We start from the raw sequence: 20,397 nt of genomic DNA, 5'->3' as shown, positions 1-20,397 counted from the left end.
TGTTTTGTTTGTGCGAGTGTGTTGACTGATCGACAGTTGGTGGCGATAACGCACCAGCAAATGTAGGAATGCTCCACCAAAGGCAAAAAAGAAGGTAAATAAATTACACAAGTTTGTCAGACCTCCAGGTGAAAAACACTGACTGTAAACATGTTTACAAGAAACCTACACAGGGTAAGTGGGCGCCACTTGCCAAAGATGTGGTCTGAATGTGAAGTTGAAAAGTCTGAAAAGGCATATGCATGCTGGAGAACAGGGCACTGGGACACCATCTGGATTCCCTCATGGATTTGATCAAAATTCCATTTTTCGATACAACACCATTGTACAATGTTGCATCACTTCCTGTTTACCGATTATTCTCATGGTGAAGAGGAGGACACACCATGGGAAATTAGATGTATAAACATACAAATACACAGCGACTCGAACACAAGGACAGTAAGTTCAGGCATGCTGGATCCATAGGGAAAATAAGAAACAGGAACAAAATGCCTTGCAATGATGTTTTAATGGAATTTTGAAAGATAACCTAGTGTGAACCATTCATTTATGAACATGTCTAGTGTAGAATTGTTTCAAAGTCAAGGTAGTACACAGTCTTGTTAGTTAAACATGCAATATACTGTTGAAATAGTAAACCAAACGCCCACTATGAAAATGTTTCAGCGTAAAGCTCAACTGTGATAGCGATGAAGGACAATGCAGGGTCTCATCACAAATAAAAGGCTAGTAAGTTAGTCTCTTCTGGAACACAAATGATCAGCTAACTGAGGCTCAAAGCTTAGCCACTTAAAACCAAATGCCTGAAACACATACTGTACGTGACTGCACGTTATATACCTTAACAACCTATGCAAAGAGCGTAGCACCTCTTGAAGCACACATTAAAAACTTCACCAGCTGCAATCTAATACTCCCATACCTACCGCAACAAATCTGTAAGGGCAAAACAGCCGTGTTAATATCTAGCCTTTATTTTGATAGCTAAAAAAGTCTTGAATCAAGAACACAAACTTTTAAAAGGAGCATTTGACTATCGCTATGGTGCTGTTGAACATGAAGCGTGTGTACACAGGGTAGGGAGGACCAGGTTTCAACAGAAAAAAACCCCAACAAAAAAGCAAATACAAAACAAAAAAATCATTGACATTTGTTCGGTAAAAACAGTAGGATAAATACACAATGAGTCCATTTTATTCCATCTGTTGTGTTTTTTGTTTTTTTCTTTTTTGGTCACATTGGACCAATCAGTCAGTACCCCATCAGGGGCTACAGAGTATGCAGTGTTACTTAAAAAGAACATACTACTAGAAAATGGTAGTAGCTATTGTACATAAAGGAGTTTCAGCCATACACTCATAACCATGACCATAACAGTATGAAAGAGGGAGGCTTCATTTAAAAATTGCTACAGTCATTTTTTCCCCGTCTCATTTGTTCTTTTTTTTTTTTCTTTCTTTTCCTACAATCTTGCTCTCCTTTATTTTTCTTCTAAGCCATCTAAGCCAACTGGAGAGAAAACGAACAACAGGTAAAGGGGGAGGGTTGCGGGGAAAAGGTGCATTCCAGGGGTAATAGGAGGGACTTATACGTTACCTGCCAGAAAACTATCAGTCTTATCACATATGGTAGAGTAGTAGGGTGGCTGGCTGTCACCGGTGTCTCCAGATTCCTGGGCCCCAAGATGGTGACTGGGCTCCAACGGATCAACCTCCTCCAGGTGGTCTGCTGCAATCTTTCCCCCAAACAAGTAGTGGTGCTCATCTAGACTGGGCTGGTTCTCCCCTGGGTGACCCAAAGGCATCAGGTCCACGGGTCTGCCCAGCAGGTCCTCTGCCTGGGCAGCAGCAGCAGCAGCAGCTGAGGTCAGCGTCAGCTCCTTGATGAGGGAGGGGTCCTTGGCCTCCTCTGGCAGCTGTTCCTCATTCTCCAGCGAGAAGATCCCTGGGCTCTTTCCGCAGCTCTCAGCCATGGAGTGGGCGTTGGAGTTGGATGTGGTGCAGTCGAAGCCGTAAGATGCCACAGAGTTGGCGGACTGAGGCGTGGCCCCACCTCCGTCCTCTTCGCCCTCTCCGGCTGTTGCGTCCGCCGCCTCCTCATCCTCCTCAAGAGCGGGCAGATTACAGGTTGGAGGAGGGCTCTCAAATCCAGCACTCTCATCCATCGTCACCGGTGCTTCGGGGTCATTTATTTGCATCTCACCCTCTGTGTCGCTGGCCTCGTCTCCTGAGGTGGAGGGGGAAGACGGGGCGGATGCTGGAGCAGTCGGAGGCCCTGTTCCTAGGATCTCATCGGCAGGGAGTGTCTCAGCCTCCTCCTCTTCTCCATCACCTTTCTCCAAGTGAATACCCAGGTCCTGCTCCATGTCAGGCTGGACTGAAGCCGGCACTGGGGTCTGCTGTTTGTCTGAACGGGACTCCACCCCAGAGCTGCTGTCATAGTCGCGGAGCTCTTCCGGTGTGCTTGTCTCACTACTGCTATGGGCGGCCAGAGCTGTGCCACTCAGAGTGCTGGGCTGGGTCATGCCTTCAGCTTGGGCAGCAAGTAGGACGTCGTCAGCCTCCTCTGGGGCTGACTGATGCTGCTGGGGCTCCTGCTCTGACTGAGGAGCAAAGGAAGGGGCACTCCTGTCCAAACATGCCTGGGCAGGAGACAGGGTGGGCGTTTCAGATTCAGCTGCACCATGGTCAGAAACGGGGCTGGGGGAGGAGACAGTGCGCAGTGAGGCTGGTTGAGCCCAGGGATCAGAGAAGGGGTTGGTCTGGCCCCAGGAGGGGGAAGGGGGGACGCATGGTGGAGGACCAGAGCGATTGAGGTTGTCTAAACGCTCCTCCTCATTGAAGTCATCTTCATCTACATTCCCACAGCTCTCTGTCACTCCTTCGCTGTGCATCTCTATATCTTCGTCCTCCTCGTACTCATCGTGCTCCTGCTGCTGGAACACCTTCTGATGCTCCTCTGCTCTCTCTGAACTCAGGTCCATATCATCCACCCGCTCGTCCTCTTCATCCTCATCTTCCTCTTCCTCGTTGGCCAGGGTTTCCACGTTGGGAGAACCCATGAGATTACCGTCTCCCTCAGAGCCACGGAGGCTCGAGTCGACCAGGGCGTCTGAGCTCTGGGTGCCTTCCAGTATGGCAGTGTGCTGGGTGCTGCTGAGGTCAGAGACTCCCTGCTGCCGACTGCTGGTGCAGCTGCTCACATCCTCAGAGTCCATCCCAGACAGCAGGTCGTCACCGTGCCACCCTGCTGAACCACCAAAGGCTGAGGACCTGACTTGGAACTCCTCAGAGGGCTGAGATGTGCTCATGTCAGTGACCATGGATGATGGCAGATGGCCTAGCCTCCTCTGTTCCTCATCTTCATCCTCCTCCTCATCATCGTCGTCCTCATTTATCTCCTCATCAGCCTTTTCCAGGGCCTCCTCTTTTTCATGAGGGGAGATCAGGTGCCTGGAGGTGAAATCATCCACAGGCGAGGCACCCATCAAGTGAGGCTGTGCCATCATACTGAAGGCCTCTGCAGATGGAGCTGAGGACGTAGGCATAAACAGGTTCTCTTTCTCATCTTCCTCATCCTCCTCATCCTCCTCCATTTTCTCCTGTGCCTCAAACTGTTCTTTATTCTCCTTTTCCTCTTCTGTCTGGGAGTTCATCATATTGACTAGGCTCTGCGGAGCAAAGTCAGATGGAGCCAGGGACTGGTTCCTGTCCCAGGGATCAGACTGGATGTCCAGCAGAGAAGAGGCATTATGCGGTTCTCTGACGGGGGAAACAGGGCCTGGTGGGGAACAAGGAGGAGACATGACAGTAGTTCCCAGGGAAGAAACTGAGTCGTTGGCAGACTCCTCGTATTTGAAAAGGTCCATCTGAGCTGACATCTGAACATTGGAGGCTGCTTCATGGACTGGATCAGCTCCTAGACCTGGCTCTGCTGATGGCTGAGATAGTGGTTCTAGAAGGGGCTCTGTAGATATTTCTCGTACAGGTTCTGGCGTCAGTTCTTGTATGGGTTCTGGTGTCGGTTCTCGTATGGGTTCTGGTATGGGTTCTGGTGTCGGTTCCCGTATGGGCTCTGGTGTCAGTTCCCGTACGGGTTCTGGTGTCAGTTCCCGTAGGGGTTCTGGTGTAGGTTCCCGTACGGGTTCTGGTGTAGGTTCCCGTACGGGTTCTGGTGTCAGTTCCCGTACGGGTTCTGGTGTCAGTTCCCGTACGGGTTCTGGTGTAGGTTCTCGTAGGGGTTCTGGTGTAGGTTCTCGTAGGGGTTCTGGAGTTGGTTCTCGCACGGGCTCTAACACTGGTGCAGAGACTGGTTCTGGTGTTGGGTCTGTAGATTTTTCTTGTACTGCTTCAGTCTGGCTGGACATCAGTTCTGGTGCAGCAGATTGCTCCACAGCTGCTCCTGCAGGAGGTTCTGGTTCCTCTCGTCCGGCAATGACAGTTGCTGCCGCAGCAATAGCTGCAGCAGCAGCTACAGCAGCAGTTATTTCCTTTACAGGTTCTGCAACTGTTGCAGCTTTGGGGCCACGTTTCACAGGAGTTGGGGTGCTGCTGCCCACAGTCTTCTTGGGGCTGGAGGTCTTGGTGGCAGCCGGTTTGGAGCCAGGGGTCTTGGAAGCATCCTTGGAAGGTGTGGGCTTACTGTCTTGTTTTTTGGAGCTGTTGGGTGTCTTTGTGTCTGCAGTCTTACTAGCAGTAGGCTTTTTGGTGGTGACATCTGATTTTGAAGCAGATTTTGGGGTCTCAGGTTTTGCAGACTTCGTTGTAGTGGAAGGGCGAGTAAGGGGGGACTCTGCAGGCTTTTTGGATGCTGGGGTGGCTGGTTTGGTAACATCTGGGGGGGAAACACAACACAAGGAATAGTTAAACGATGATTAGATAAACTAAACTACAGCTTATTATAATGCACATAAAACCCTTTCTGTAAAAGATACATTTACATTACACGACCCTGGTTTAAAATGAAGGATGTGGAACAAACTTAACTTTGTACAAACAGCATCCCTGCTCATGACTATATCTTCTTTTTTTAAATGTTTTATTTTTACCTTTTTTCACAGGGGTTGTGTTTCTGGATGTTTGTGATGCTGGTTTGCCAGCAGAGGGGGTAGTGGAGGTTGGTTTGGAGGCAGCAGGCTTGGTAGCGGTGGAGGAGGTTTTAGGGGTGGCAGGTTTGGCTGTGCTGGTAGTGGGTGGCCGGGTTGAGCCAGTGGCAGGACGAGGTGATGCTGACGCGCCAGTTGTAGGCCTGAAGGAAAAAGAAGAGGGTTGAGAAATACTGAGAGGAACTACAGCATAGAGATCTGGTGAAGAGAACAATGCTCTTTTTTCAAATATCTCTCATTAGGCGATCATCAAAATCCCCATGAGAAAGACATATTTAAGTGAGCTCAATAAGATGGTGGTTTCCTTACTTAAAAAAATACAAGGGATGAAGATTAATTGAAGGTGACTCAAGTGTTGTTGGCTGTTGTTAAGCCATTCACAGCTAGGGGCAAACAGGTCTTTCCTTGACCATGTGCTGGTCAGCACTATGCTTTAAGTGGCTCCAAATGATTGTGACAGGGAGCAAGACTTTGACTTCTCACTTGTTAGTCACCCTAAGAGCCAGCACAAACACACGCAAGGTGGCTTGCATGGATTGCAAGACAAAAAATCAATTCAGTGGGATGTAGGCACAAGGAGAAGATGGACGGTTGTTGTTAATAGGTACATCTGTAAACAAGAGAGAACACCTATTTTAAAGTCCTTACATTGGTTGTCAATCAATTTTTGTATTGATTCTGATTATTGTTTTTCGTTTTTTACTTGCACCTGTCTGGCATGAGTCTGTCAGTCAGTTGTTCCAAAATGCAGGGAAAAAACCTTTAATGAGGCAGCTTTTAGTTTTGATGCTCCGAGCCGTTGAAACAGTCTGTCTGAGGATCTGAGAGCAGCTGTTAGGCTAATCTCCAAACAGAAAATTAAAACCTACCTCTTTAGCCTGGCTTTTGATTAGAATGTATTATTTATTTTATATTATCGTGTATTGAATTAATTCCCTCTTACTCATTTTATTTACTGTCTTATTTATTTTTTTTATTGGTTTTATTATAAAAATTTCTGTGTGCAGTCTTGAATTAGCTCTTTTTGTCTAATTATCACCTCATTCAGTTAAGCATATTGAATTGCACCAACCTGTACAAATAAAGTTTGATTGATTGTAACAGACTTTGAGCCATTAGCATGCCATGACGAATTTGCATTTTCTAAATAATAATAACTCAATTCTGTCTTTAGTTTGTCACCATCTAAAACAACAGGCCCAGGCCCAGGGCGCTCTTCTACAACCCCATGACAAACTCCCCTGAGGGTTATGAAGAGAAGCCGTTTGAGAGGTGAGTCACAACGGACCCCAGAGAGGCATCTCCACCGCAGTCAACCTTGTCCCTCATCTCTTGTCTATACCCACTCCGCGCAAGGGACTGACACTTGGGGCAGTATGCATCAGCCTGCCTGCTCTGACGGCCTGCCTGGCCCAGAAGCTGAGCGAAGTAACCTACATCTAGTAGTCCTGACAGGGCTGTGGTGTGCAATCTCATGGGCCACGCTACACTAACTGCCTGATTCTAAATAAAGAATTGAGCTAGCACTGGCAGAATGAGAACAGGGAGAGCGAAGATGGCTGGGACCATGTTAATCTTTAATACTGAAAGGAGAACAAAAATAACTTCTCCAAATCCCCCAGCTGGAACTATGGGCTGTGTTAAAAGCACACTCATTGTACAAGGGCAATGAAGTAGTGTGTGCTTCTCACAACATGGCAAATGTAATGGAACACGGTTTGGTAACATGAAATAAGATTCAAGCCAGGCAGCAACGGGTGGCAACACAATAGGGGTGTGGTCACATCAGAAGTTCAACAAAGCTTTTACAGTCATTTAGAACTGGCTTTGGGGTAGTGAAAGGTGTGTTTACTGATACAGAGATTGTTGGATCATGTCAGTGCGGTTATGCTAATATAAAAGCCTTCTGGCTATGCAGAAAAACTGAAAGACTCATGCTTGACTCATTGATTTACAGTGTTTAGAGCTGACCATGTTTACTGGAAAATCAGACAGGTCGGAAAATGCTGATGAGGAAATTTGATAGTAAACTTGTTAGTGTTATTGTAGCACAAGAAAGACCTTCATGCTTCTGTAGTAGAGACAGTATAAAAGACACAGAGAGAGATGAAAATGATTATCTGGCCAAGTGGTGACATGCAGGCAAAGAGTTGCACTAAATCCTATGCTGAAATGCAGTGCTGGCTAAGGGAAAAACCTTTTTTAACAATAAATAAATAACTTCAGTCAGACAGTTAAGTCTGAGCAAATACATTTCATTTAAAAATATCTTCTCTTCTCTGTTAGATTTCTAATGTGTCCTAAGCTTACATTGGGTAACGATGAGTGAGATGTTAAGATTTTAAGCCTAAAATTGTTCGCCAATGAACAAGGTGCCAAAAGGTGAAATGAGAATAAGCTCTTACAAAAATTGGAGTCGGCGTTGCCTGAATTAGGGAGTAAAAGACAAAAGAATTACAGGCAAAGGAGAAGGGAGAGAATTAAAAGATACAGAACCTGGTACTAGAGTCGAACTATGCTGAGAGGATATTCACAATAATCTGTTTGATTAAAAGGAATATGGATAATCCGAGAAGGCAGGACTGCTTTCTAGAGCACTGGAAATTAACAGGCCTCAGACAAAGACAGAGGAGGGAGATAGAGAGAGAGATGGGAAGGGGGTAGGGACAGATAATATTCATCCAATTACACATTATCTTATATCAATATCTTCTTCTTGCTTATCCAAGAAGGCAGTCTGCACAGTTGAATACCAATTTACAGTATTTAAGAGAGCAGGCCACAGTAAATTAAGGCCTTGTGTTCTGAGGTCAGAAGTTGTTTAACAGTACTTGGCTATGATGACAATGCCTGAATACAGTAATAAAATGACGCTTGAATTATTTCAAGCCTCCATTTATTTTGTAATTAAGCTCACTGTCAGCTGAATGACAGAGAAGACTAAGAGTTATTGTAGTCTTTAAATGATGCTGCTTTGCGTCTACATTTAACTCAATGGGCAGCTTGTAGGGAAAAAAAAAAAAACTGTGTTCATTGTTCACATTTCACCACAGGCCTTGCTGAGAGAAACAACACTTTAAATTGGGGTTAAAGCAAATGTTGAGCAGACAGCCCAGAAATGCACTGGAGCTGAAAAATCAGAGGACTCTGGCTGTTAGTTGCTAGAGGCGCACTGAAGCACACAGCAAAATAGTTCGTTTTGGTCGCCTGAGGAATATTAATAACATTTAAGCTTTATTGCAGCTACGCATTTCCTCAATCACTGGAGCAGAGAAAGGATTGCTGTGTGTAAAAACATGGTTGCCTGCTGGTGCTGCTTTGTTCCAATGACAACAAGAGTCAGGCTATGATTTAAATAATCAGATGCACCATCAAAGGAGCGAGTGAGTAAGCAGGAGCTGAGCAAGCATGCAGGCAGACATCTTCCCCGCAGCAAAGGCAACAAACTATGGCGGAAGGGCCTCCCTCCTTTCAAGACAAGCAGAAAATTAAAGCTGATGCGGTGTTAATTAAGCACCAGAAATATGGAGGGTGGATCTTCAACCCGGGGCCTCATTTATAAAATTTAAAAACAGGGCTGGAAACGTGTGTTCGCCACTTCCCAAGCAAAGGTTGTGATCTATAAAAAACAATCTTGACATGAGAATGTGCAGTCCTCCACGCAAACTCTGAGGCATCCTGAGTATTGTAGGCCAATAAAAAAGTTAATATAATTTAATACTACATGAGTTAATTTGCAAAACAGATGAAAGCCTTTCTGAGTAAACAAAGACCCGTTTGACTGATTTTCCCTGAAGTGCGCAATAAATCATTTGCAGCGCACACAAAGAGAACCATGATTTAGGATAATAAATACAAACAGAGATATCTGTTTCTGCAAAAGAATAACTCAAATGTGTTGTACAGTTTAATCGGGAATCATATTATCAATACTTGCATACAGTGCAATTTATTCTCATAAATAAGGTGAACAGCAGGACAAATTACATTTAAATTGATGCCGTATTCAATGTGTCAGTCAAGCAAATATGAGTGCATAGTTTCATATAGTGTGTTATCACATGTTCGTTACCAATCGAGCCAAACGCTGTGCGCTATCGTGTTGCTTCGTTGCTTATGTTATTTAAAACAAGTCTTTTCTAATTCATCAGCAGCCTGTTTAAACACAAGTGGAATACATTTGGTTTACTCTCTTTTCAAAGGGGGAATGCAAATTAGTACCCGGGTCATCCAATCTTGAGTATGTGTGTCCCCCTCCACCACCGCCACTACTCAGGATTGATGCACTTTCCCGGAGATCAATTATAAAGGGGTGGAGCTCCGGTGCCCCCTTTCCTCCAGTGCACAAGCGTTGTGTGTATGTATGCTTTTTACTCACCGAACAACACGCTTCAGCTTCACCAAAACGAACATCATTGTCACACTGGGTTAAATTTTCTTCTGACTTCTTGTTCTTCCTTTCCTAATGTACCTCTACGGTTCAATAGGAGCAAGGAACCCACTGTGGTAGCCATAAGGTTGAATTTAGACCAAATCAGGCGCTGTGGCAAAAATGCCAGTCCTCCTATTCATTTGAATGGGGCTAGTCTGTTTAGGCTGCAGCGATAGTGGTCGTAGTGGATGCCAAAACCCAGCTAAAATTCACCGATCCGGTAATCAGACCGGTCAAACTGTTCACAGTCAGCCTGAATATCAATGAAGCGGAGTTCATGGCCCAAACTATACTCTCCCAGTTATGTCCTTGCTTGGTTTATTTCGTGTACCCTGCTTTGACATCTGTGTCTGGCTTGCAAAGAAAGCGAGACAGCAACAGTCGAGGGATCTAGAGAGTGACTGAGGAGAGGGGGCGGTGGCAGAGAGAGAGCTGATGACTCAGAGAAATAAAATGTTATATTTCTAATTGTTTCACAGTGGTTACACTCTAAAGCACAAATAAACCCGCCCACACCGCCACACAACCCTGTGGCTAATCGCTGTGGCTAATCGCTGCAAAGCCTGATTTGATCTGAATTCAGACTAAGCCATGGTGGTGTCTACCTGTCAGCCTGCCACACTGCTCTGCAGCAGCAGCAAAGCATAAAGTGCAGACCCAGGAGCTCAATGTTCATGTAGATACAATTCCACCTCAACCTGATGAAGAGTACTGTACTATGCAGCTAATTAAGAATTCACACAGAATAATCACTATATAGTGAGTGTGGAAAAGTGCAGAGTTTTCTCTCACTCCATTACCAAATGTTCCCTACATGGGTATATATGTACACGCAATGAGGTAAATTAGTTTGAGAAGGAATATTGAGACAATTTAAAAAAATCTTTTTTCACACGTTCAGCTTATGTTTGAAAATAGAACAGCTACTATGTGGGTCTGGTAGAGAGAAAAAAAACACTGCTTTCCAAAATTTGTTTTCTCCAATATCCATTATATCTGATCACACCCAAAGACACACCCTTGCACACTTAAACCTTTGTCTCACAGTGGAACATATACACACCTCCTTCTGCCCCTCTTTTCTTCCCTCCATCTGACTCATTTCCTCAAAATCCATTTGGTAATTGGCTCTCTGGCTACATCTATAAAATCATGGCAGCGGAAGACTGCATCACAGTGATGGGCCACACCCATAGCAGGACGGAAGATTTACAGCCTGCGCAACATGTCATCTGCTTCATGCTTTACTGTCGAATGGTGTCTGGGGCAAGGAGCCCGACTACCGCTCACCACACATCAGCAGTAATTTGTTAGATCATGAGGAGGGTTGTGTTCAACTCACTGCAATAAAAATTTATCATCACTGAGGGACCCTCAGTAATGAAAACAGCATGACTAATGTGGGAACATGGGTGGCTGAGTGGATGGCAGGAAGGTGACAGCAAAAATGGAAACCCACCTGATCGCCCATTTCCTCCTCTGAGGTTGTACAGTAAGGACTGAATACCCTTGCTCTGTCCTCTGATCTAACGTAGGGCAATGTTTCACTCCGTTTCACACTGAGAAACCCTCTGGTCCTCAGCTTCTTCTTTCTACCTCTGCATCTTTCTTTCTCTCTCACACACACACAAATGTATGCACCGCCCTCACAGTCTCCATGTATCTCTGACAGCAGTGATGGACGCTCAGCAGAGACACATGACTTATTCAGCCATGTAGCTTCCATACTCCACTGCCTCCATTTTTGTTTTACTTCACACTGCTGCATCTGCAGACAGCAGGGCAGTAAGGAAAAAAGCAGCTCAGCGGCACATGCGCATGTACTACGTGTTCGGCAGGCCAGCACGTATGCCGCAGCTCCTTCCCCCTTTACCCCCACATCATACTGACTTACCAGCAAATGAACACATGCTCTGCATCCTAATTACATACTGCTCCTACTATGCAAGCGTCCATGAGCAGCACATATGTACACACACTGAGGCATATATATATAGTGAATGCACCATGTGCTATATTGTCCTGTTGGGCAGTTTGCATGCTGCACACCAATCCCCAATTAGAAATGCATAACTGGACAGGAATCATCTTTGGAGCTGCCCAAGGAAGCCAAAAACTGGTGCATTTATGTACACAAGCTGACACCTCAACTGTTAGTATACATCCCACCATGCTTAGACGTAATGTTCAAACAACCCACCATGATTTCTACTTTCTCCATTTGCACATTAATCCGGCTCAAATGTTCGCTGTCGCAGGCCGTGTGCTGTGGGCGCACACGCTGACATGCCACACAAAAACAGCAACATCTTCACTTTAGCTGTACACTTCACTACATAGCAGTCATAGCCTATGGTGCATAAACAATATATTACTATAGAGGAGACTATCAACACCCTCACTGACCCGCTGCTGCTTTCGTAGACGGGTAAAATGCACTGTGTGAAGGGAGATAGTTATTTAAGCGGTGAAATGCTGTGACTATTAGACTCGTCTAGACAGAAAAGACTATCTTACTAAAAGTGTACATCTAAAGGTTTTTATATACAAAGCAGTCAAAAGTCTGTTTAAAAAAAATAAATAAATAAAAACCTGCCTGACAAAGAACGAGCTAAGAGTCACTGGCAGCAACAACTAAAAAACCTAATTTAATTTAGCTAAAACCTCTAGCTGAATAGGAGGAGCCCCGTGTGAGTGGCCTTAAATTAGATTGATGTCACTTAGTGAACCTGCATTTGCTCTGCACTTTTGTCTGATAACTGGAACCTGCTGCAGATGGAATTAAATCAATTGAGCTTCACAGTAACACTGAGTAAATTGAGAGACCCACTGTGTAGTGTCTGTGTGTGTGTGTGTGTGTGTGTGTGTGTTGGGGGTGGGGTGTAAATCTAATTAAAGCAGAAATGTATGGCCCCGTCAAAGCACGTCACACATACAAATGCTTAAGTACACAAACACACACACAGAATTAAAAAGTATGCCTACAAGGGTACATGGTGCTGTCAGAGAAGCCTAATGTCAGTAATGGTTATACCTCTCTAACACATTTTACTGACTCACACTAACAACACAAAATACTGCATCAAAAGTGCATGCTTAGATACACACTAATAATCTAATCTTACCCTGATTACAATATTAGCCTCAGCTAGTTTTCAGCTCACTCTTTTAACAGATTTACCTGGCGTGTAACCAACAGAGCTCATTAGTCTTTTTATTAAAAAAAAAAAAAAAAAGCCAGCATGTCACTTGACGAGTAAAACAAGGGCTTTGTGGGAGCACGAGCCGGGCATCCACTTTACTAATGAGGGGTGGGAAGGGGCTATTGACCCATTCAAGCTCTTCTTGTTCTCGACTTGGACTCATACAGTTCAAGGTCTATTTTGAGATTATGGCCAAAATAGTTAAGGCAAAATTTAAGAACTGCCCTTTTACTGAGATATTTGGTGCCACTGAGGACTGGAATCCGTTCACTTCCAAATAAGGTAGAGCGGCACAGCCCGGAAAAACACAAGCACGTGCCATCTTTGAAATGTGAAGTTTGATTTCAGACTGATCTTCCAACATTCTGACCAAGCGGGAACCTCCGGGTCTGAAAAGTGAGGCGCATTCAAAAGTCCCTTAAACCTACATTCTATCGAACGGCCAGCAGAGGGCAACTCCTCTGGTTGCAAAAAGAAGTCCGGCACCTTAGAAATAATGATAAAATGACCCTACTTCTCACCTGATTTATTACCTCAGTAAACACTTTCCTAATGAGTTTATGGTCTCAATCGCTAGTTTGAAGTCTTCTTCAATACAACATGATGTTCATTTAGTGAATTATGGTCCCATTTAGAGGAAAAAATAGACCATAAAGCAGAGTATGATTCAGGGCGGGACTGTCTTGTGATTAACAAGTCGCTACCATGGCGACGTGTCAATCAGGCTAGAGTGACTCGTATCCTTAAAACGACAGTTAACATGTTAAAATACAGATGCACCTATCTAACTAAGCTAGCTGGCTCTAAAGTCTCGTCCAACTGGTCACATCCGCTGGCGCTGTTTGCGATAAACAAACATGGCGAAGGCCAAACTCCAGGCTTCAAAACAGCAGTTCTCAAACCAACGGGTGATGTCACGATGACTACGTCCACTTCTTTTATACAGTCCGTGCTGATCTGTGGCGTAATGCAATGAGCGGAGCAGAATACGGTAAGTACCTCATACCAAACTATGCCTTTACCAATGACAATGAGAGAGAGAGATTGTTGAGGAATGTTACATGTATGCTACTCAAATAGTCAACAACTATTCTGTCGCTGTTAAAATACCAACAGTATTTACAATTTAAAGTGTTGATCTGAACTCTGATAGCATTCATTTGGGTTCGCTGATTTGATTTTTAAATTTGAAGAACAGCTGGGGGTTCATGTTCTATAGAAAACTGGCTGATCATGATGAAGGTTATGAATAAAATCACCATAACAGTTCAGGTAGCACAATGAACATTGTGTTCTGCAGCTGTGATTACCAGAGTGCCCTTGTGTAATGCTTTTTAATTAGATGTTTGTACATCAATTGTTGTATAAAGCTGTAATCTGAGTGTAATCCCCACAATCCAACTACTACTTGTTGCTTGTGGAGTGTGGAGGCAGGTGGGGGACTTAAGGCATCATCACCTGAAACACCTTTCTGTCAGGTGGAAGCAAGTGACTCGCAACTTAGTGTATACGTCATGTTAGTCTCATGGCAGTGACTAAATAAATGAGAAAATAGGGAAAGATGCCAAAAAAACAAAAATCATACTTGTGATGACATCATGCAAGTCATGCTCAGTTCCTCTTAGCCCAGATGGATTACTGGATCTCTGAGGCCAAATACCAATTTTCATATTTGACAGTCTGGTAACCATATATGCTTATTTTACTTTTGGCAAGAAAGCAAATTTCCAAAATGTCAAACTATCCCGTTAAGCATCTTCCTGGGGGTTCTTGCAGTATGTGGTTATTCTCCTGGTTTCTTGCTACGAGGGTTAACTCTGTTTGACGCAAGTGCATCTGACTGAACAATGTGTCTACACACAGACATACCAACAAGGTGACATAACACATCATATCATAAACCATGGTGGCATAACAGTAAGGAAGAAAACACAAACAAACAAGAGGAAGAGGCAGTGGGATTGGCCCACGGTCAGGCTTCCAAAAGCTCTATCTGATCATGATCATCTCTGTCTCAGACAAAGGCCTCGTTCAGCCTGGACTCCTGGTCCATCGCCAAGTCACCTCAGGACCCAGCACCATGCACACAGTGTGATTCAGGTGAGGAACACATGTTGACCTCACATGCTGGTATACAGACACACAAGCTCTCACTCTAAAGAAAAAAAACAGTTCTCTTGTTCTCGATTAATTCTTCCAACTGCTCCTCCTCCTCCCTCTAAACCCCGCTCCTTCCCAAAACTTGTTTTATTAATAATGCTGCTGTATAATGCTTCTCTGCTGAAACCCTGTGAGGCATTCCTCTAAGGCTTGCTCTGACATTGGCTGGTTGCTGGCCTACTTATACCCAGTCCTTCCAAGCCCCTATGTGGGGGATCATTGTCCCTCATTCCTCCAGGGTGGCTTTTCTTTAACAGGGTCTTCTTTGAACCTGTAGCCAAGTGAAGCCTTTTTGAACCAACTGCTTTTCACTTGGCACTGAGCAGCTTTATAATGCTGAACTTATTCCCCCCTCCCAGTTCTCATCTATTTGGCAATTTATTTGGATTTGCTGCTGTTCAGGAGCAAATTTGCTGATTTGCTCATAAATCACTGGAATGGCTTTTAATAAAACGGAGCCCACTTAGGAGGATGTCTGAGAAGAAGACCAATTATAGACAGCTGCCTGTGCTTTCTACAGACACACAGAAAATCTCTTTCAGGCCTGTGTGTGCTCGTGCACACACACACACACACTCCACAAATGGTGTACCTGGTTGTCTTAGAAACAGGGGGCTTGGGTGAGGCAGCAGAGCTAGGCTTGGTGGGAGTTGCGGAGGCAGGCTTGGGAGCTGTAGGAGAGGAGAGAGAAATATGTAAAGAACAATAAAAAAGTATTATATAGTATAGTGTAATATACTAGTGCTGCAATGATTATTTGATTAATCAGTTAGTTGTACTATTAAATTAAATGCCAACAATTTCAAAATCGCTTCATCAGTCATGAGTAAGTTCCCTTCCAGACAAGCTGTACAGTATCTAAAAATACTCTGCAATGATTAATATTTTATTTATCATTTTCCCATATAAAAAGTTAAAAATTCTCTGAAAAAGGGCTGGAAGCACACCTACTCTTTCTTTTTGGATCTATGAGTGACACGGCCACCACCAGTGACTGCGCTGGGCTGACATGTGAAAGAGCGGTGTGCATAAAGATGGCTGGCTTTGGGGGAAAACACTGGAGAGATTCAGCCATGTTGAGCCTCAGGCAGATGAAGACTCAGATCAGGAGTGTTGTGCACCAAAAATCAGTGACTAGCAGATGCAACAGAATGTTAAGTGTGGTTAGCATCTTATATTTGTTTATGTTGTTTTTCAGCTTGTTAGCTAGCTGACACAGCGTTCGTGGCTGTGAAACATAAAATATTACCTGCTGCGATGTTACAGTGCGTCCAAAATGTCCCATTGTTATTACATGGTAGATAGTAGGAAGGAAGCTCCAGGGTTCGGTTTACATCCAGAAACTGCAGACTCTACCATGTTTGTGGTCAACACATCTCTAGTGTCTACTCTGCGCTAGAGGTTTCAGGTTTCTATGCCAGTGGCATTTGCTTGACAGTGATTGGCTATCAAATTTGGTACCAAACCTTGCTTGCCCGGGGTTCATTTGAATCTCAGAATTTAGGGAAATATATGGACGTCTCCCCTTTCAGTAGAGGAATGTGAAAACACCTCCCTAGTGACCAACTTTGCACAGATACTACTCAAATGTAATTTTTTTCTGGATTATTTACTCCTCAATGACAGTAAACTGAATATCTTTGGGTTGTAGACATCAACGTGGGTTTAGGGAAGCAGTGATCCACATTTTCTGAACCCAAAAACGAATCGACAATGAAAATAATCGGTAGTTGCAGCCCTAGTATATAGTATGATACGTCGAGGATATAGGTCAGGTAGACATATCTTTCATACAGTAGGTCATAAGTATTTAGGGCAGATGCATTTCTACATTAGCAGCAGCCACTCTGGCATGTCTAATATGTGTGCTGAATTCATCCTATGTGCATCTATCCGCATGTTATCACATTACAATGAACACTCCTCATTAGTGTTAGAGCTGGGAAAACATTTCATGCTAGACTTACTGTGAATGTTTTTGCCAGACAGCCTACATTCTGGACTGAAGTTTTCGCACTGATGTCAACTTTTTGTTTTGTGCTAACATTTTCACCAACCTGGGGGCTTTCTAGCAGCTGCTGCAGTGGTGCTGGTTTTGACACCATTAGCAGGTGTGGATGGCGTCTTCTTTGCTGCTGCTGTTCCGGTCATCGACTTTGTGCCATCGGTGGCAGGGACAGCCCCTGTGGCTTTCTTCTCGCCCACTTTGCTTTTGGAGGCTGGGGCTGCGGCCGGTCCTGTTGGTTTTTTGGAGGGTGCCGTGGTTGGGGTGCTCTTTTTGACTGCAGCAGGCGGGGTCTTCTTAGCCACTCCATTGGTCTGGGGCTTAGACACGCCATTTGAGAGGCGGCTCTGGGCTGTGTTGGGCCGTGAGCCTGATGTGGTCTTGGTTGGGTTGGTGGTACCAGGTTTTGTCTTGGCCGTAGCTTTGTTTGTAGTCTTGGCTTTGGAGTCTCCTGAAGTCTTGTTGCCGGTCTTGGCAGCTGGGGTTTCCTTGGCCTGGTCTGCCTGGGGTCCCACCTGGACGGTCTCACCTACAGGCTGCTGTGGCATCTTGTCCTCTTCTGGACTGGCTGCCTGGTTGGGCTCCTGTCCCACGGCCAGTGCTGCCTCATTTACTGGATTGGATTCCAACGTTTCCATTGGCTCCAGCGCTGCCGTGACAACCCCATCCGGCTTCATCTCCCCTTGAGTGGTAGTGGTCCGTCTCAGAAGGGTACGGCTGACTGACTTAAATCTCACAGGATGTCCACAGGTCTACAGGTGTTCTGGAGATAGCAAGTTCTAGTCTGCAGAGAGACAGGACAATATAGAGTACAGCACAGTTAGCCAACAGCAAGACCAGACATGAACAGTAGCTGTCTCTCTGATCAGCAGACAGAGCCCCAGGAATGTCTAAGAGTCAGATAAAGCGGAGGCTTGTACCTTCTTACAGCTTCAGCATCACACATACACAGAGAAATACTTTTATGCAAGAATCAGCAGGCATATTGACTGCAGGACATAAATGGAACAGGATGTGCCTTTTTACTTTTTATAGGAGACTGAGATGCTGCATAAACCCAGGGGAGGACTGAAGCCTACCTAGGACAACATAACACATAGAGAAAGACATAGGCACAAACAAAGGTGCTGCAAAAACACATCACAGCTTAATAAGTCCAGGCAACCTTAGGATAAACAATTAGATCTACATTTTTAGATGAGTTGAAAGTGTGTACTGTCTCAGACATCACAGAAGAAGGGGTAGAGGAAGACATGTCTACTGTAGAAACAACACATTCTACAAATAGCCTTCGTTAATTTCAATGCCAACTGCAGTGGCAAATGGTCCCCTCTGTGATGCTAAAAAGCTCAGTGACACACTTGGCCAGAGTAGCTGCTACGGGTTGGCTTCTTTGGTACAAAATGGCATCAGAGTCACTAGTGTGGAAGACTAGTTTTCTGGGATAGTACACTTAACAGAGTGCAAAAAGCTTTAGCACGCAAATTCCACACACACACACACACTCACACACACACACACACACACAGTCAGTGCCACCTGTAGTACCTGCATATGGATGAGAAACACTAAGTAGGGTAAGGATGAAAAAGGCTTGGGTGTATGTGCTAAGTGGGTCAAGGCACATACAATAAACCCAAAGAAAGGTCGACCCACAAACAGAGCAGTCAGAGACATGAGCAACTGAGGACAAGAAGTGGGACGTGAATCATATGAGGCCTGATAAAGGGCAGCCGTCTGTCATCCAAGCTATCATACATTGTCTCCATCAATATAAGACAACTGTCTCTTATTGTGTTTTCCTCAGTTACTTTTAAATGGGAGGACGAGAGGAACAGCATAGGTTTTTTTTACAAGTTTGAGAGAAGCAGAGAGGGAAGTGGTGGTGGGAAGGGTAGCAGGAAACTGGCTTGTTAAAGTTTACAAACAGAGCGAGGAGCCGGCTGCGCAGGAGGGTAAGTGGTGAGGCAAACTCTGAGGCAACACAAAGGCCGGCCCAGAGGAAGAGGCTTGCCCTGTGGAGCATGGGAACAGAAAGAGACGACGGGACAGAGGGAGAAAAGAGACAGGGGGAAAAAAACGAGATGTAAAATGAGCTCACTATTGGCTGATGTTTGCTGGTCCAACTCTAAAATCCAGACATCACTAGTCATCCTACTTTCCACTGACCTAAACTTGTATGCACACACTCACTGTCCTATTTCTAGAGGACAGACATCATCTTTATGCCACAAGCTTCCTGGAAACAAATCCCGCACACTCTTCCTCATCTTTCTTTCCCCTCTTCCGTCATCCTTCACTCATCCTCCAAACTAAATCTCACATGTCAAAAGGCCTCCTTTCATTCTCCACTGATCCTGCCTTTCTCCCAAACGTTTTCCCCTCCTCGATGTCTTTCCTCCCCCACCACTACCGCTCTCCTTCCATCCCTCTGTTCTCTGTTTGCCTTTGCACAGATGGCCGGAGCAGCTGAGCAGGGCCAGAGGGTGAGAGAGAGAAACTGAGCAAAAAATATCCATGCATCCCAAACAACAAGAGATACACACAGCTAGTGCCACCCAAAACAACCGGAGAGGCTGAGAGGGAGACAGCGGGTAGCTGCAAGAACCGATTCATACCGCACCCTTCAGTCACAAGGGGTTTCTAAATGCCAGTGAGGCTATAAAATGTGGACAGTTGGCCTAATGAGGTTACTAACCACAACCAGTCGCAGCTTTTAGGAGAGAGGGTGGGCACTGCTGTGTGTGAGGAAGAGGGAATAGAGACAGTGAGAGTTGGAGTTTGTTTGAGTCCCACACTGTGGTTCAGACTGCATTTCATTTATCCTCTGCACTCATATTTCACTTAACTTTCAGGCGGCTGAAGAAAACCGAAAATCGTGGAATTGACTGTTGACTAACCCCACCCCCTTTAGCTAGGCACATAATGCAGTTCACAATAATGATAGCGGCAAATTTGTCACTTAAATTATCATTTTTGACAGGTCCCGGACAAAGAGACAAAGGCAACTTGTCATTAGCTCCATCAGTTGGTTCATAACGCTGTCTCTAGATGACTTTTTAATGTTTCTAGATTTTAAATTGAGAACCCTGTAAATGGGTCTTAACCATGCACTTGATGACTGCGATATCGTGCTAAAAAACTGCAGCTAAAGCTACATGTTTCAATTAAAAAAATCAGCATCCACACCAGTTGATAGGCGCTTTCATACTGCAGTATTTTCTGGGAGTATTGCGCCAAAATGCTGGCTTGCCACGCTGTATGAAAGGTATGGAGCCGGAATAGGGGGGCAGATTTAATTAATTAATTTATTTGTATAAAGACAGCTGATGATCATGTAGAGGTCATGACATATGGAGAAAAAAAAAAACAAGATTTGAGGGGCCTTTGTGCCTAACTGCAGTTGCTAAGCTATGATTGGACAATTGCTGTTGGGGGACGGGTTTAGCGAACAGTCAATTACAGTTGTGTCAAGTACTGTTTACAGCCC

The 20,397-nt window shown here is 44.8% G+C and overlaps 1 protein-coding gene across 2 annotated transcripts in view; it reads right to left on the bottom strand.

Annotated features, from left to right (window-relative positions):
- Positions 1-492: 492 nt before the first annotated feature.
- wu:fb95e10 (cell surface glycoprotein 1) overlaps positions 493-20,397 on the bottom strand; it is a 31,015-nt gene continuing 11,110 nt past the window's right edge. For both annotated transcript variants that reach the window (XM_038693739.1, XM_038693749.1), the window contains exons 2-5: positions 16,960-17,691; positions 15,495-15,573; positions 5,051-5,250; positions 493-4,836 (exon numbers count right to left, since the gene is read on the bottom strand). In XM_038693739.1, the coding sequence (XP_038549667.1) occupies positions 1,589-4,836; positions 5,051-5,250; positions 15,495-15,573; positions 16,960-17,584 (4,152 nt within the window). In that variant the 5' untranslated portion in view covers positions 17,585-17,691 and the 3' untranslated portion in view covers positions 493-1,588. The remainder of the gene's footprint in view (positions 4,837-5,050; positions 5,251-15,494; positions 15,574-16,959; positions 17,692-20,397) is intronic.

This window comes from Micropterus salmoides, unplaced genomic scaffold (assembly GCF_014851395.1).
Source record: "Micropterus salmoides isolate LMB-PRFRI ecotype aquatic unplaced genomic scaffold, ASM1485139v1 Ms_hic_scaffold_10, whole genome shotgun sequence".
In the NCBI taxonomy this organism is placed as follows: Eukaryota; Metazoa; Chordata; class Actinopteri; order Centrarchiformes; family Centrarchidae; genus Micropterus; species Micropterus salmoides.
This window is presented reverse-complemented; position numbering and strand designations above follow the sequence as displayed.